A 17,444-nucleotide genomic window follows, 5' to 3' on the forward strand; every position below is an offset into this window, starting at 1 on the left:
AGTAGATTGCACAGTTCAGTACATATTCCGTACAATTATGAGTGTTACCACTAAACGGTAACACCCGAATACATTTTTCAACTTGTTTAAGTCAGGGTCCACGTTAATCAACTCATGATAGATAGTGCATGTGGTTAGCATGCCTGTCTCACAATCAGGTTTTTCTTTGTGAGTTTGCAAGTTCTACCCTGTGCTTGTGTGGGTTCTCTACGAGTACTTTGGTGTCCTCCCACATCGAAAAAACATTCATTTCATGGGAGACTCTTAAGTGTCCACAGGTGTAAATATGAATGCTTGTTTGCATCCTGTGATTGGCTGGTGGTGTACGCGGTCAGCTGGGATAGACTCCAGCTCACCTGCTACCCGACTAATGACAAGCGCTAAAGAAAATAGACGGATGGATGTTTTTGTGTACTACAATGTACACGTGTGCACTCATGCATATAAACACAATCCCATCATAAGGCCTACTGCAACACTCAAACACAGAGAACATCCCTAAACCGTACTAGCACTAGAGGTGGGGGAAATAATCGATCCTTAGATGCATCACAATTCGGACATGGACGATTAAAAAATCGATTCCTAAACGTCAATAATCGATAATCGATGTATTTATCGTAAATAAAGTAATGCAGACAGTGCTAAAATTTGGCAAGCCACCTCATCGAGAGATCCGGCCAGTTCCTTTATTGTGAGAACTTATTTGCCACTTTTGCACACATTTCCATGAATGGGATGGGAATTTTTTATTACAAATGCACTGTTTTTAAAAGTTGAAAGTGATTAACTCTTTTTAGTTCAATGGAAAGAAATGTAAAACTACATCAACATACATAAATTAAAGATGCATCAATAATCGTTTTTTTAATCGAATCATAGCTCCTGAATCATAATCATAATAGAATCGTTTCGTTTCTTACCTATTGTTAGCACGTACAAACGCTAACCACACAGGAAGCGACGTCAGAAAGAAAGCGCCAAAGCCAGCTTAATAATAAAGCGGTTTTGTAACTCGGAGGTAACCACTAGAAATATGAAGGCGAGTCATTCAGACATGCTCGTGTTTCTTCTTCCGTCTGTACAGATGCTTGTGGAAATCACACATGAATACCTTAAAAGCAAGTGATTGCAGCTATTTGGGATACAAAACTTGTCAGGCGGAAAGACAACTTTCGAATGTCCAGGTCAGCTGTGATTCTACTTAGCGAAAAACTTTGTCCATTTGTCGAAGGAGAGTCAATGAGAATACAGGCTCCCGTGGATGTGATGAAAAAAAGGTACCGTGTGCTTTGTATTAGTTGGCCGTCGAGGGAAGACTAACTAAGGAAAACGGCGAATACTTTTGGACTGGCAAAGCAGACTGTATCAGTTATTTTTCGCCATGTATGTCGCGGACTCAACATCTAGGTCCAGAGTATATAAAGTCACCAAAAACGAATGGACAACGAAGGTGACGGCAAAAGAATGAGGAGTGTCTTGAACAGATTTCTAGATCCCTAGTTTGATTGATGTAAAATGTTCTCTATCATATTGATTACGTGTCAAATAAAGATTTATTTATGATGTCTCAGGTGTGATTCACTACAATAGGACCCCACAGCACACTGGATTCCAGTTAATTGAAATACCACAACACTGGATATTGTTCAGATAAGTTAAATTCAAGAACTTGCACTCAAAGCAACACTGGATATGACTATAACGTGCGCATTTTCCACGCATGCGTATTAGGTCGCGTTGTGCCGGCGGACGGAAGGGGTCTTAAACGGTGGCATAGTTGTGTGTGGACATGGATAAGGTTAGTTGGGATATACCTTGGATAACCTTAGTCGGCTTAGCATAAACAGGGCCTGAGTGTGTGATCTCAGAGGAGCGGGGCTCCCTTATGTGCGTGGCGCAGGATTGAAGGGCCACACAATCACATACAGTTTCAGCGCGCTACTTCCACGTCAATCCTTTGTCCATTTATTAATGGTTATGAGTTTATTCCAAACATGTAATACAGGTGGGAAAACATTTTACTCTAGTTTGATCAAATTTGGATGGATTTCTTTTAGGAGCACAGTTTGATGGGTTTGAAATCCCTATTTGCAAATGTGAAACAAGTTGTTTTTTTGTTAAGTCGCATTTGTGAGTAAATTTGTCGCACCGTACAGCCCTGCTTAGTTTAATTCACTTGGATGAATGGATTGATTTTCAGGTCCTGTGTATCATTGACATGTAAAGCAACATTCTGGCCTCGGCTCAAAGGCCACAGCTGAGTCATGATGTTGTCATCTGTGGTGTCAATCTTTGGGCAACCTAAGGTCACCTGTGTGCACGTGAGGAGTTACCTGATAGTTGGCACTTTTGTGGCTGCTCTCCACATCTCCGTTGGTCACAATGACGGCCTTCTCCCTCTCTCGGTGTACTCGCACTTTCAAGCGACTGCGCAGCACAATAGCAGCATTTCCTGGGAATAAAAAGAGCAATTAAAATGTGTTTTACACGCGGTGTAATGCTGGAGAAACATAATTATACCGTCAATAATTTGGCTGACCAGAGACTGATAAGTGTCAAATTTTAGAGGGGTCAAGAAACCCAAGGAGCCCAAATGGAAGGCCATCACTGGTGGAACGCTCTCCTGCTCAGACAGCAAGGCATTAGAACGAGTGTGGCAGACGCACGGTGTGGTCACATGTCCATACCTGGAAGAGTGAAGACGCGTACAGCAGAGTTCCATCACCCCCGAGACAGATGATGAAGTCCACACGGTTGGAGATGTCATCCAGATCTGTTGGTGGTATTAAGAATATGAAAAAATAGTTTAATACATGCTGAGATGGGTATGATTCTGTCATCAGTTTATTGATCCTCCAATGTGCAAGTTAAATTTTGTATCAAGTCTTCACTTTTTGAATTGAATTGAATTATATTTATATAGCGCTTTTCTCAAGTGACTCAAAGCGCTTTACATAGTGAAACCCAATATCTAAGTTACACTTAAACCAGTGTGGGTGGCACTGGGAGCAGGTGGGTAAAGTGTCTTGCCCAAGGACACAACGGCAGTAACTAGAATGCCACAAGCGGGAATCGAACCTGCAACCCTCAAGTTGCTGGCACGGCCACTCTACCAACCGAGCTATGCCGCCCCCTTGAATTTTAGGATGCGGCTACCTCGGTTTTCTTACACATTTTCCGCATCATTCCATCCATCCATCCATTTTCAACCGCTTATTCCCTTTGTGTCGCGGGGGGCTATCTCAACTACAATCGGGCGGAAGGCGGGGTACACCCCGGACAAGTCGCCACCTCATCGCAGGGCCAACACAGATAGACAGACAACATTCACACTCACATTCAAACACTAGGGCCAATTTAGTGAAGTGAGGTGAAGTGAATTATATTTATATGGTGCTTTTCTCTAGTGACTCAAAGCGCTTTATATAGTGAAAACCAATATTTAAGTTACATTTGAACCAGTGTGGGTGGCACTGGGAGCAGGTGGGTAAAGTGTCTTGCCCAAGGACACAAGGGCAGTGACTAGGCTGACTGAAGCGGGGATCGAACCTGGAACCTTCAAGTTGCTGGCACAGCCGCACTACCAACCGAGCTGTACCAACCATTTAGTGTTGCCAATCAACCTATCCCCAGGTGCATGTCTTTGGAGGTGGGAGGAAGCCGGAGTACCCGGAGGGAACCCACGTAGTCACGGGGAGGACATGCCAACTCCACACAGAAAGATCCCGAGCCCGGGATTGAACCCAGGACTACCTCAGGACTGTGAGGCAGACGCACTAACCCCTGTTCCACCGTGCTGTTCTCTGCATCATTCCATTCTTGGCAAATATTTGTTGTCTCAGTCGTCAAACATGACACCTAACAAGCTAGTCTGTTTGGATGTGAGTTAATCTGTAGAATCAAGCTCCAAAACAAAAAGTCACACACCTGAGTCTCTGTGCTTTTTTTTTTTTCAAATGAGCACAGCTGCAGAATAAGCCACCACGAGACCACAGAAAATTGCAATTGACAACACTTTGATAAAGAATGTGATAAACTCTAACTCTTATTAAATGTTAACTTTAATCCTTATTTCATCCTTTACTTTAACATTGCACAGGCTGACATTTTTTATATTCAATTTTGTTCAACTCTTTCCCTTCTTGTCGTGAACAAAATTGAAATGACAACATTTAAATAAACATAATTATGTGGGGGGCTTCACGGTGGAAGAGGGGTTAGTGTGTCTCCCTCACAATACGAAGGTCCTGAGTAGTCTGGGTTCAATCCCGGGCTCAGGATCTTTGTGAGGAGTTTGCATGTTCTCCCCGTGACTGCGTGGGTTCCCACCGGTTACTCCTGCTTCCTCCCACTTCCAAAGACATGCACCTGGGGATAGGCTGATTGGCAACACTAAATTGGCCCTTGGGGTCTCGGGGGGCGCTGGCGCTTATCTCAGCTACAATCGGGCGGAAGGCGGAGTACACCCTGGACAAGTCGCCACCTCATCGCAGGGCCAACACAGATAGACAACATTCACACTCACATTCACACACCGTGAAGCCCCCCACGTAATTATGTTTATTTAAATGTTGTCATTTCAATTTTGTTCACGACAAGAAGGGAAAGAGTTGAACAAAATTGAATATAAAAAATGTCAGCCTGTGCAATGTTAAAGTAAAGGATGAAATAAGGATTAAACTTAACATTTAATAAGAGTTAGAGTTTATCACATTCTTTATCAAAGTGTTATCAATTGCAATTTTCTGTGGTGGCTTATTCTGCAGCTGTGCTCATTTGAAAAAAAAAAAAAGCACAAGGACTCAGGTGTGTGACTTTTTGTTTTGGAGCTTGATTCCAAAGATTAACATACATCCAAACAGACTAGCTTGTTAGGTGTCATGTTTGACGACTGAGACGACAAATATTTGCCAAGAATGGAATGATGCGGAGGCCAGCACGGTGGAACAGGGGTTAGTGCGTCTGCCTCACAGTCCTGAGGTAGTCCTGTGTTCAATCCCGGGCTCGGGATCTTTCTGTGTGGAGTTGGCATGTCCTCCCCGTGACTGCGTGGGTTCCCTCCGGGTACTCCGGCTTCCTCCCACTTCCAAAGACATGCACCTGGGGATAGGCTGATTGGCAACACTAAATTGGCCCTAGTGTGTGAATGTGAGTGTGAATGTTGTCTGTCTATCTGTGTTGGCCCTGCGATGAGGTGGCGACTTGTCCAGGGTGTACTCCGCCTTCCACCCGATTGTAGCTGAGATAAGCGCCAGCGCCCCCCGAGACCCCAAAGGGAATAAACAGTAGAAAATGGATGGATGGATAATTACATGGGACTCTACATGGAAAAGATATGGTCAGAATTAATGGTGAGTTACAAGATTAAAATAAAGTCTGCTTTTTTCTACTCCTTTTCAGACATGTAATATTGGGCAAACATGCGATGTTTCCTAATGTAACTTATTAATATAAGTATGTCTGAAACACAAACAAAACAATGCCATCCTGCTAATTAGCTGATTGTAAGGAAAAGAAACAATCTGCAACTAATTTGTTTTTAGTTAAAGCTTTTTACATTCTATGGTTTAACTTGCATGACACAGGACTGACTGGATTTTTCTAAGGCGAGGTTGTAACTTGCATACTTTTGGTTGTTGACAGCACTATTAGCACATCTGTCTGCACCTCCCATATTCTTTACACTAAAAGGTGTTTTTTCCCCACTTATGCCTTTACCATTTCTACAGAACAAAAATATAAATGCAACACTTTTGTTTTTGCTCCCAGTTTTCAGAAGCTGAACTCAAAGATCTACATATTTTACTATATACACAAAATACCTTCCATCCATCCATTTTCTACCGCTTATTCCCTTTCGGGGTCGCGGGGGGCGCTGGTGCCTATCTCAGCTACAATCGGGCGGAAGGCGGGGTACACCCTGGACAAGTCGCCACCTCATCGCAGGGCCAACACAGATAGACAGACAACATTCACACTCACATTCACACACTAGGGCCAATTTAGTGTTGCCAATCAACCTATCCCCAGGTGCATGTCTTTGGAAGTGGGAGGAAGCCGGAGTACCCGGAGGGAACCCACGCATTCACGGGGAGAACATGCATACCCCACACAGAATGATCCCGAGCCTGGATTTGAACCCAGGACTGCAGGACCTTCGTATTGTGAGGCAGACGCACTAACCCCTCTTCCACCGTGAAGCCCACACACAAAATACCTATTCCTCTCAAATATTGTTCACAACTGTCTGAATCTGTTAGTGGACACTTCTTCTTTGCCAAGATAATCCATCCCACCTCACAGGTGTGGCATATCAAGATGCTGATTAAACAGCATGATTATTGCACAGGTGTGCCTTAATCTGCCTACAATAAAAGGCTGCTGTGAAATGTGCAGTGTTGCTTTGGGGTCTGCAGTTAGTATCTGGTGTGACCACCATTTCCATCACCCAGTGCAACACATCTCCTTTGCATGTAGTTGATCAGGTTGTTGATTGTGGCCTTTGAAATGTTGGTCCACTCCTCTTCAATGGCTGTGCCAAGTTGCTGGATATTGGCAGGAACTGGAACACGCTGTCGTATACGCCGGTCCACAGCATCCGAAACATGCTCAATGGTTGACATGTACGGGTAGGATGCTGGCCATGCAAGAGCTGAGATGTTTTTAGCTTCCAAGAATTGTGTACAGATCCTTGCAACATGGGGCCGTGCATTGTCATGTTGCAACATGAGGTAATGTCTCGGGTGGATGGCACAACAATGGCCTCGGGCTCTCGTCACGGTGTCTGTGTGCATTCAAAAGGCCATCAAAAAAAAAAGGCACTTGCATTCGATGTCCATAACATACGCCTGCCAATACCATAACCTCACCCCCACCATGGGCCAATGGATTCATAACGTTGACATCAGCAAACCAACACCAAAACCTCACAGACGCAGTCTACCATTTGCCCTGAACAGTGATAACCGGAAACCATCCGTGAATAGAACACCTCTCCAAAGTTCCAGACGGCGTCTAATGCGAGCATTTGCCAACTCAAGTCAGTTGCGATTACAACCTGCAGTCAGGTCAAGACCGCGATGAGGACGACAAGCACAGTTTCTCACAATGTGTGGAGCAATTCTTTGTTTATGCAAACCAATTGTTGCAGCAGCTTTCCGGGTGGCTTGTCTCAGACGATCATGGAGATGCACCTGCTGGATGTGTATATCCTTGGCTGGTGTGGTTACACGTTATCTGCGGTTGTGAGGCCGGTTGGATGAGCTGCCAAATTCTCTGAAATACCTTTGGAGATGGCTCATGGTGGAGAAATTAAATTAAACTCACAGGCAACAGCTCTGGTGAACATTCCAGAAGCCAGCATGCCAACTGCACGCTCCCTCAAAACTTGCAACATCTGTGGCATTGTGATGTGTGATAAAACTGCACATTTCAGAGTGGCCTTTTATTGTGGGCAGCCTGAGGCACATCAGGCTGTTTAATCAGCATCTTGATATGACACACCTGTAAAGTGGGATGGATTATCTTGACGCAGATTAAATGCTCACTAACACAAATTTAGACAGATTTGTGAACAATATTTGAAAGGAATAGGTCTTTTGTGTATATAGTAAAATATTTAGATCTCGGAGTTCAATTCAACTCATGAAAAATGGGAGCGAAAACAAGTGGAACACCAAGAGGTTTTTCATACCTTCCCTGAAAGTGCAGAATTTCTTCTTCATAGTCCCAAAGTTTTCATCACCAGAAATGGTTGGGTCATCCAGAACTTTCTTTTCCACATAAACAATCATCTTTTTGACCTGAGAGACAATCAAAGTTTTATCACCCACCTCTCATGACTATACAATTCCGCATCTAATTTCTGAAATACCTCAGTGAGGAATGTGCAGAGTTCCTTGAAAGGCTGAAACAGGCTGGCATCTCGGATTTTCTTGATGACCAGGACGCTCTTGGGGGGCGTGTTCCATGTCAGTCTCTGGGTGGCAGGGTCCTGAATGTGCCTTTGGACAGGTAAACAACAACTTTCACCTCATTGTCAGAGACACACACATCTCTTAAGCCTCTTAAGAAGCTAACGTGAATGCAATAAGCAGTGTGTGGGTGCTATCCTATTATAAAGGCAGTGGCTTAAGGTCCGCTAAGGTTCAGCAAAGTCTGGCGGGTATTTGAGCTAAACAACTGACAGGTAGAAAGTGGGCTAAGAAAAATAAACCAGTAGAAAATCCTAGGTCAAAACAGGAGAGCATATTCTGAGAGAAAATATACAGAGCAAAACAAACATATTTTAAACTCATTCCTGAACTTCTTACGTCAACACACTCCTTGGGTTTGTGTGACGGACATTTCACAGCATTTGACAGTGAAGTTACAGAATAGTCTTAAAAACCAAATCAGTGTTTATAATTTTTTCACCCTAAAGGCTATTTGAGTTACGGCATATTAGCTACAGCATCCCAGTGTGACATTTAGACCGGTCACATGCGGAGCCTGGTGGGTTTAGAGAGCTTTTACATTTTAGAAATTACACAGTATTTACAAGCACATATTTCTCAAATTGGACCAGAATGTAAAGAGCTCCTCCAGGAAAAAAGTCCCTCTATTTGATGGAAGTCAGCAAAAAAAAAAGCTGGAAATATGACAGAGTGTCCAGGAGGGAGTCCCTTCCAGAAGGCCCACCCGCCTTGGATCACCACACGGGTCAGAAACAGGAAAAAAGTCCCTCTATTTGCCTCGCTTTTGACCAAAATGGAAAGATAATGACACGGTGGGCATCAATAAAATACACACAAAAAAGAGGAAAAACAATGCAACCCGTGTGAAAGGAGCGACCGTATGGCATACAACTGCGATAGTAAGGATGGTTTATTTTTAAAGAGAAAAAGAAGGATCCAAAACTAAGTCAGCATAACACAATGTGCATGACGTTAAACCCCAGATTTCCTTATTAGCTGCATATCTATTTTACCTTTTCATTTTGTTAAAAACAAGAACTGATTCTGTCCAACATCCCCAAGATTTTTGAGAACTCTTTCTGGGAACTTGATTTGCATATACAAACAGTACTGGCCATACTGAGATGATGCTAAATACATGTCAAATTATACATTTGTCCTTGTTGGCTGACTTATATACATTTGATTATGAATATTGGTCTGATATATGAAGTGCCAAGTAAGAAAAGTAATTATTTATTAGGGATGCACCGAAATGAAAATTTGTGGCCGAAGCCGAAGCCGAATAAAATTTAAACGCTTGGCCGAAGGCCGAATACCAAATACCGAATAATGAATGCAGTTTTTCACATTTTTGTAAATATTGCATAAATAGCCTAGAATAAATATTTACACATGTTTTTCAAATAAAGTATTTTTTTATTGAATATTGACATTTTTTTAATATTCCAGTAGCCTTTGCTTTTCAAAAAAAGCACAATGTTTTTCATTTATATTAGGCCTTCAAACAAAACATGCATTCCCCCCAAAAAAATTAAGTGCATTAAAGTGGATAAACCCACAACAAATGAATTATTGTCCTTTTGGCAAAAGTCTGCTTAGCCACAGTAGATAGGCTAATAATGTAAACAGAAGGCTCAAGTAAATGTCAATTAAGTGTGTGCTTGTAACCTCTTACACTTATACATGTAGCCTACACAACAGGCTAATAATGTAAACAGTGGCCCCACAAAATCTCAATAAGTGTGTGCTTGTAACCTCATACACTATTACAGGTACACAACATATCCCAACGTCACCGCGTCATTGCACGTTGGTTGATTGCGTCACCCCTCAGAAAATTGCGTCACACGCCACTATTCGGCCTTGTTTTTAACTCATTCCACCGAAGGCGGAATGTGGCTTTTTTTGCCATATTCGGCCGAATATATACGGTTGCCGATTAATCGGTGCATCCCTATTATTTATGTTTCAGTTTTGCAGTATTGGCTCATGCTCTATGCAAGCAGTTGTTAACTAATAAACAATAATGTGTTTATTTGTATTTTTTGAAACATAAATTTGTTTAGAGATGATACTCAAAAAAGAGAAATTTTCATTTTAATAATAATAATAATAAACTACCAAATGAATGCCTCAATGCTGCAGCTGAATAGAAATACTGAAAGAAAGTATTGAAAGAATGATTGTAAGAATAAGTAGTAGGAATGCTTTAACTATTGATGGTTTGAATATAGAAATACTTTGATTGTAGAAATGATTTCAATGTTGAAATAATTTTGAATATTGAAGATCGGAAACTTTGTGGGGTTTTCATATTCTCCCCGTGACTGCGTGGGTTCCCTCCGGGTACTCCGGCTTCCTCCCACCTCCAAAGACATGCACCTGGGGATAGGTTGATTGGCAACACTAAATGGGCCCTAGTGTGTGAATGTGAGTGTGAATGTTGTCTGTCTATCTGTGTTGGCCCTGTGATGAGGTGGCGACTTGTCCAGGTTGTATCCCGCCTTCTGCCCAATTGTAGCTGGGATAGGCTCCAGCACCCCCCGCAACCCGAAGGGAATAAGTGATAGGAAAATGGATGGAAGATCGGAATTTGTAATAAAACATGATATGAATAAAGTAATTATAAGTGCATGTTGTAAAATGTGGAATTTAACAAAATGACTCATCGATGGCTGTAAAATGATCAAAATAGGATTAATGCTTTTGGGTGTGCCGGGATATGAACCTAAGTCACTGCGGTGAAAGGTGGGCGTCAATTCCATTTAACTGAGAGACCAAGCTCCCCAGCAGGTGTCCAACTTTTGTTGTTAACAGGAGTGATTTAACAATTAAATAAAAACATCCCAAAATTAATTGCTGCAACAGTACAACGTTTTCATCTAATTTGGGGGTAAAATAATTTTTTTTACAAATAAATATGTTACCTGATTATGTTACTTCAGTATATGAAACATTTATTAGCAAACAAGCTAACATTTAGAGAAAAAAAGTAGCTTATATTGATTGATAGGGGTAATAAAGAAGTCAAAGTCTAAATGCTACCACCTTATGCTAGAATCTGTAAGTCAGCCAACATGAGATGACTACATCCCTACACTTGTTGTTGCTGGATTCCTGCTGTTTGTCATTACAAGAATACCTCCATGAAAAGCTTCACGTGAAGAATGTTACACAAGCACAATAAAATAAAAATACCTAAGATATGGACGATTAAATTATCACTAACATAATGCATATGAGCTGCAAAAGGGTGTATTTATTGAAATACAAAGATGACAAACATACCCAATTGTCCATCCATCCATCCATTTTGTACCACTTGTCCCTTTCGGGGTCGCATGGGTGCTGGAGCCTATCTCAGCTGCATTCGGGCAGAAGGCGGTTTACACCCTGGACAAGTCTCCAGCTCGTCGCAGGGCCAACACAGACAGACAACATTCACACACTAGGGCCAATTGAGTGTGGCCAATCAACCTATCCACAGGTGCATGTCTTTGGAGGTGGGAAAAAGCCAGAGTACCCGGGAGGGAACCCACGCAGTCACTGGGAGAACATGCAAACTCCACACAGACAGACCCCGAGCCCGGTGATTGAACCCAGGACCTTTGTATTGCTAGGCACATGCACTAACCCCTGTCCACTGTGCTGCCCGTACCCTAATGCATTTCTGTGAAAGTGTTGCTTTTTAGGTAATTTCAGAATAAATGTTTTTTTTTTTTTTACTACAGTAAATGTATTTCTTGATAATGTGAGAATGATGGGAGAAGTACCAATTATCTTGTCCAATATTTTCGAAAATGACGTAAAAAACGGGAATATGTTTGGTTAAAAAAATAGCAAGTTATATTATCTTAAATCAAGACAAATGTCTGAACGGTGGAATGGTTAGAATTAGTTGAAAGATTTGGGAGGAGTAGTCGAAAGAAAACAAAGGTGAAATGCAGGACAATTATGAATTACTGTAAGAGCATTAATCATGAAAAATGTTTGTTAAATGAGCCTGCGTGTCCTTAAAGCAATGAACGTTTTGTCGTTTCAACGGGATCAATCGTATGAATACACGGACAAAGAACCTTACAGAAGAATAATAATAATAAATAGATCACTTTTGTTGTAGAACAACAAGCTAAGGAGCCTGTGGGCGTTCACACAATGAAATAGAAACCTAGTTGAAACTGTATTAACAGCACGTATGCTTGTTGCAGCAAAGCAGTGCACTCAATTTTGCCTCTTTTGCTTTAAAATGTAGAATCACATTGGGGACGGCGTGGCGAAGTTGGGAGAGTGGCCGTGCCAGCAATCTGAGGGTTACTGGTTCAATCCCCACCTTCTACCATCCTTGTCACGTCCGTTGTGTCTTTGAGCAAGACACTTCACCCTTGCTCCTGATGTGTGGGTGAATGTGGAAATCGTGACAAAGCGCTTTGAGGTCCCTAAAAAGGTAGACAAGCGCTATACAAGTAAAACCCATTTACTAATCAATTCCACAGAATGGAGAGTAGTCTAAATAGTCAATTCAAGCCATCCACAACAAACCACTACACCAAACCAGTGTTCACAATGATATCACATACAATCAGCATTTTAAACATAGGCAATCTTTGATCCATTCATAACCACTCGAACCAGCTCCTCTTTCATTCGGCAGGTGGTCTCAGTCTAAAGCAGACGCTCAGCTCCCTTTTCCTTCCACCCTGTTTAAACAAGTGATCGGGTTGAATATTTCCACACAATGTTAATATTTCACCCAGAAAGCATGTCCCCTTTGCCGACAAAAGTGAAGATTGCTTTTGTGAAAAAAAAGTCCTCTCACCATTTCCACATTTTGTTGTCAGTGTTGTCGCTGCCCGGCACGTCCTGCAATAACACCTTCATGGCTGTACACATGTGATTAGAAAGGGTGCCGCTGTTTCAGGCTTTCAGCTGGAGTACCATCCAAAAATCATCTTAGCCCCAAAGCCATCCTTGAATACGAGACGCATGAGTCGACGAGCCGGTTCCGGTGGTCGAGTCTGAGGCTGTGTCCGCTGTGATGACGCTTCAACAAACAACCTTACTATCTATACTCACGGCTTCTATATTTGTCCCAGTGAGGACTTAAGACTAAAGCCTCCCAGTGCATTCTGCTGCTGAATCAAAACTCTCGCAGCTTTTAAGCTTCCTCAAGGCCCCGCCCACTCTGCTTGCTCTGTGTGTACACTTCGAGGAAGGCCTGTCCTTTTTTTATCCATTTTTTTTTTCCTCAACAGGTGTGTTTCAGTTGACAGCGCTGCTTTGCTTTACCCAGAAGCAGTTAATGCACTGTAATGAAAGGCTTTGTTCAAACAGGAAATACAAGTAGCAGAAAAAAAATGTCGTCAAATTTGTGCAAGTGAGTTTCAAAACACATGCCTAAACAAACCAGGGACGCGACGAGATATGTTAAAAATAAAATCAAAAACTCATGTTTGTATAGAAAAAAGTTAAGCAAAAAGTTAAAAGTTTAAATGATGTACATATATTTTTGGATTATACAACCTACCATAAAGTGGAACTACAAGCAGTTTGTCACACAAATGTCAATGGAAAAAATTGATAAATGACTGATAGTTGGTTTAAAACGTTGAAACAGACAGGTACAAAATCCACTCCCTACTCTGAAATCACAAAAAAAAAGGCAATGGGCGGCATCAATACCTCTTATGTATTGCTGTTGCTCCTGAAACACAATAAATCTTATGGTGTTTTTGGTTTTGTCGCAGACATGTTTTTATAAAGGAATCTTTGCAAAGCAGATAAGAGGCGTCACTAAATATTTGCAGACTTGTATCTACATGACCTGCTAATGGGCATCTTGTATGAGGACATGATTGTGGTCTATCTTGCATGTTGTAATAATTAGTTGCTGGGATCGTCCTAATCAGTATCCAAGCATGGTGTATCCAGTATATATATATATGTATATATATATACATATATATATATCCATCCATCCATTTTCTACCGCTTATTCCCTTTTGGGGTTGCGGGGGGCGCTGGCGCCTATCTCAGCTACAATTGGGCGGAAGGCAGGGTACACCCTGGACAAGTCGCCACCTCATCACAGGGCCAACACAGATAGACAGACAACATTCACACTCACATTCACACACTAGGGCCAATTTTTAGTGTTGCCAATCAACCTATCCCCAGGTGCATGTCTTTGGAGGTGGGAGGAAGCCGGAGTACCCGGAGGGAACCCACGCACTCACGGGGAGAACATGCAAACTCCACACAGAAAGATCCCGAGCCTGGATTTGAACCCAGGACTGCAGGACCTTCGTATTGTGAGGCAGACGCACTAACCCCTCTGCCACCGTGAAGCCTTATATATATATATATATATATATATATATATATATATATATATATATATATATATATATATATATATACACATACACACACACACATATGTACATATATCTATTTATTAGGGGTGTGGGAAAAAATTGATTCGAATATGAATCGCGAATCTCACGTTGTGCGATTCAGAATCGATTCTCATTTTTAAAAAATCGATTTATTAAATATTTTTATTTTAATCAATCCAACTAAACAATACACAGCAATACCATAACAATGCAATCCAATCCAATTCCAAAACCAAACCTGACCCAGCAACACTCAGAACTGCAATAAACAGAGCAACTGAGAAAAGACACAAACAGGACACAGAATAAACCAAAAGTAGTGAAACAAAAATGAATATTATCAACAACAGTATCAATATTAGTTATAATTTCAGCATAGCAGTGATTAAAAATCCCTCATTGATATTATTAGACATTTATAAAAATAAAAAAAAAAGAACGATAGTGTCACAGTGGCTTACACTTGCATCGCATCTCATAAGCTTGACAACACACTGTGTTCAATGTTTTCACAAAGATAAAATAAGTCATATTTCTGGTTCGTTTAATAGTTAAAACAAATTTACATTATTGCAATCAGTTGATAAAACATTTTCTTTTACAATTTAAAAGCTTTTTTACAAAAATCTACTACTCTGCTTGCATGTCAGCAGACTGGGGTAGATCCTGCTGAAATCCTATGTATTGAATGAATACAGAATCCTTTTAAATCTGGAAAAAAATCGTTTTTAAATTGAGAATCGTGTTGAATTGAAAAAAAAAATAATAATAATAATATATATATAGTGTGTGTGTGTGTGTGAGTTTTTGCATTCACAATGAGCACCAACACGGAAGTTGCTCAAGACAAGGTATCTATCATCGGTTTGTGTTTGCCAGTCTGTAAGAGAAGCGTGAGACCTCTTTATAAAATAAGACAGAAGATTAAACAAATGAAATTGTTAGACATGCATTTGACTTGTGTGACAAACAGCTGAGATGACAGACACTCATACCATATTCAGTGCATTCAGACAGTATTCACAGCAATTCACTTTTTCCACATCTTGTTATGTTAAGGCCTTATTCCAAAATGGAATACATTCCTTTTTGTCATCAAAATTCTGCACACAATACTCCATAACAACAAAATGAAAACCTTTTTAAAAACAATTTTAGAGGTCTCTGCAAATGTATTAACAACAAAAAAAACTAAGTATTCAAAGACTTTGCGCAATGCTTTGTTGGTGCACCTTTGGCACCAAGTACAGGTGCATCAACAAAGTACTGAGCAAAGGCTGTGAATTTGTATTAATAAATTTGCAAACAATTTCTGAAAAAATCTTTTTTCACATGTTCACACAATCACTATGGCGTATTGTGTGTACAATTTTGAGGACAAAAATTTAAATTATTCGCCTTTGGAATAAGGCTGTAATAACGTGGAAAAAGTGAATACTTTCCGGATGCAATGTGTAAGCACGCTTTTTTTATGAGATGCAATGAGTGCCTTATAAGGCTAAAATAGAATCCGGTCATTATCCAAGGTAGAACAAGTATCGAAACCACACCCCTGCATCTGCACTTGCGTGACAAACAGCTGAGATGACAGACACTCATACCATATATAGATACACTCACTTTTGAGATGTAACAAGTGCATATAAGGGTAAAATATAGTCCATTAATTATCATTACTGATTTCAAGTTGTGGTAAAAAAAAAAAAAGTATCACAACCACACCCCTTCCATAGGGATCCAATGAGGGCTTGAAAAGAAAGTCACACTGGCACAACATTGTTGAAAAAGGTGGAACAAGTTTCTCTGCAACGCAGTCCCAGGTGGATAAAACCAACCCTGCTTTGTTCAAATTCAAAGCAAGAACTCATTTTGAGTTTGCTGGCTGACATTTTCATCATGAAACATTAGAAACATGAAGTACACCTGCAACAGTATAATCACACCATCCAATACAACAGCTGTAGCGTAATATCATAACACAGCTCACTTTTGGTTGACACTGCCAGAGAGGTATTCATGTGACAATGTGTTTATTATTAAGGTCTGAGCCCTGAGCCATAGCAATGCAAAGGCCCAATTGGAAAGATTATGTCGTTATTATAATTCAGTATGTTTGCATGCATTTTAGGAGGCCCCAATATGCATAAAATCTGACGTAAAATTTGATTCAGCAGTCCTATAATTCGTTTTGAAATATGGAACCCTGCCACCAGTTTTACCAATCGTCACACAATTTGGTGGGGACAAAGAGACAAAAACGCACCTTAAACCAAACAGGAAGTCAGCCATTTTGGTTTGAACTGGCCATTAAATCAAGAGTGATGTTTTGCCAAACTCCTCCACCCAGACACTTTGACCAATTGAGCCCAAACCAACATCACAGATACCAGACAGATGGACAATAACAAATTGCTGAGCATTTCAAGGGGTTTCCATTTTTTTTCCAACTTGTAAAACACTTTCTTGTGGTCTAAATAACATTTAATAGTGGTTCTTTTGTCAAAATGTTGTAGAGATTATGTTTTACAGACAATCTTCAAGCCGCTTACGACAAACGCATATCTCAATCTGTGCGCCTGTGATTTCTATTCACGTGTCTGTGCACTAAAGTGTGTGTCTGTATCTTAATGTGTGTGTGTGTGTGTAAAATCTGAACTGCGTATATGTGTTTTAAGTTGTCTGTCCGTATTATGATTTGTCTGTGATTATAAAAAATATACAAACCCTGTTTCCATATGAGTTGGGAAATTGTGTTAGATGTAAATATAAACGGAGTACAATGATTTGCAAATCCTTTTCAACCCATATTCAGTTGAATATGCTACAAAGACAAGATATTTGATGTGCAAACTGATAAATTTTATTTATTTTTTTCAAATAATAATTAACTTATAATTTCATGGCTGCAACACGTGCCAAAGTAGTTGGGAAAGCCCATGTTCACCACTGTGTTGCATCACCTTTTCTTTTAACAACACTCAATAAACGTTTGGGAACTGAGGAAACTAATTGTTTAAGCTTTGGAAAGTGGAATTCTTTCCCATTCTTGTTTTATGTAGAGCTTCAGTCGTTCAACAGTCTGGGGTCT

General features: G+C 40.7%; 1 protein-coding gene across 3 annotated transcripts in view; it reads right to left on the bottom strand.

Annotated features, from left to right (window-relative positions):
• Positions 1–17,444, bottom strand: part of nadka (NAD kinase a) — a 57,445-nt gene that overhangs the window by 13,444 nt on the left and 26,557 nt on the right. For 2 of the 3 annotated variants that reach the window (XM_061904788.1, XM_061904790.1), the window contains 5 exons: positions 7,877–8,006; positions 7,697–7,805; positions 2,691–2,776; positions 2,524–2,626; positions 2,337–2,455 (listed from right to left, as the gene is read on the bottom strand). In XM_061904788.1, the coding sequence (XP_061760772.1) occupies positions 2,337–2,455; positions 2,524–2,626; positions 2,691–2,776; positions 7,697–7,805; positions 7,877–8,006 (547 nt within the window). Of the gene's footprint in view, positions 1–2,336; positions 2,456–2,523; positions 2,627–2,690; positions 2,777–7,696; positions 7,806–7,876; positions 8,007–12,777; positions 13,108–17,444 lie in introns of those variants that run through there. The other variant, XM_061904789.1, reaches the window with a different exon arrangement.

The sequence above is a fragment of the Nerophis ophidion genome, linkage group LG06 (assembly GCF_033978795.1).
Source record: "Nerophis ophidion isolate RoL-2023_Sa linkage group LG06, RoL_Noph_v1.0, whole genome shotgun sequence".
In the NCBI taxonomy this organism is placed as follows: Eukaryota; Metazoa; Chordata; class Actinopteri; order Syngnathiformes; family Syngnathidae; genus Nerophis; species Nerophis ophidion.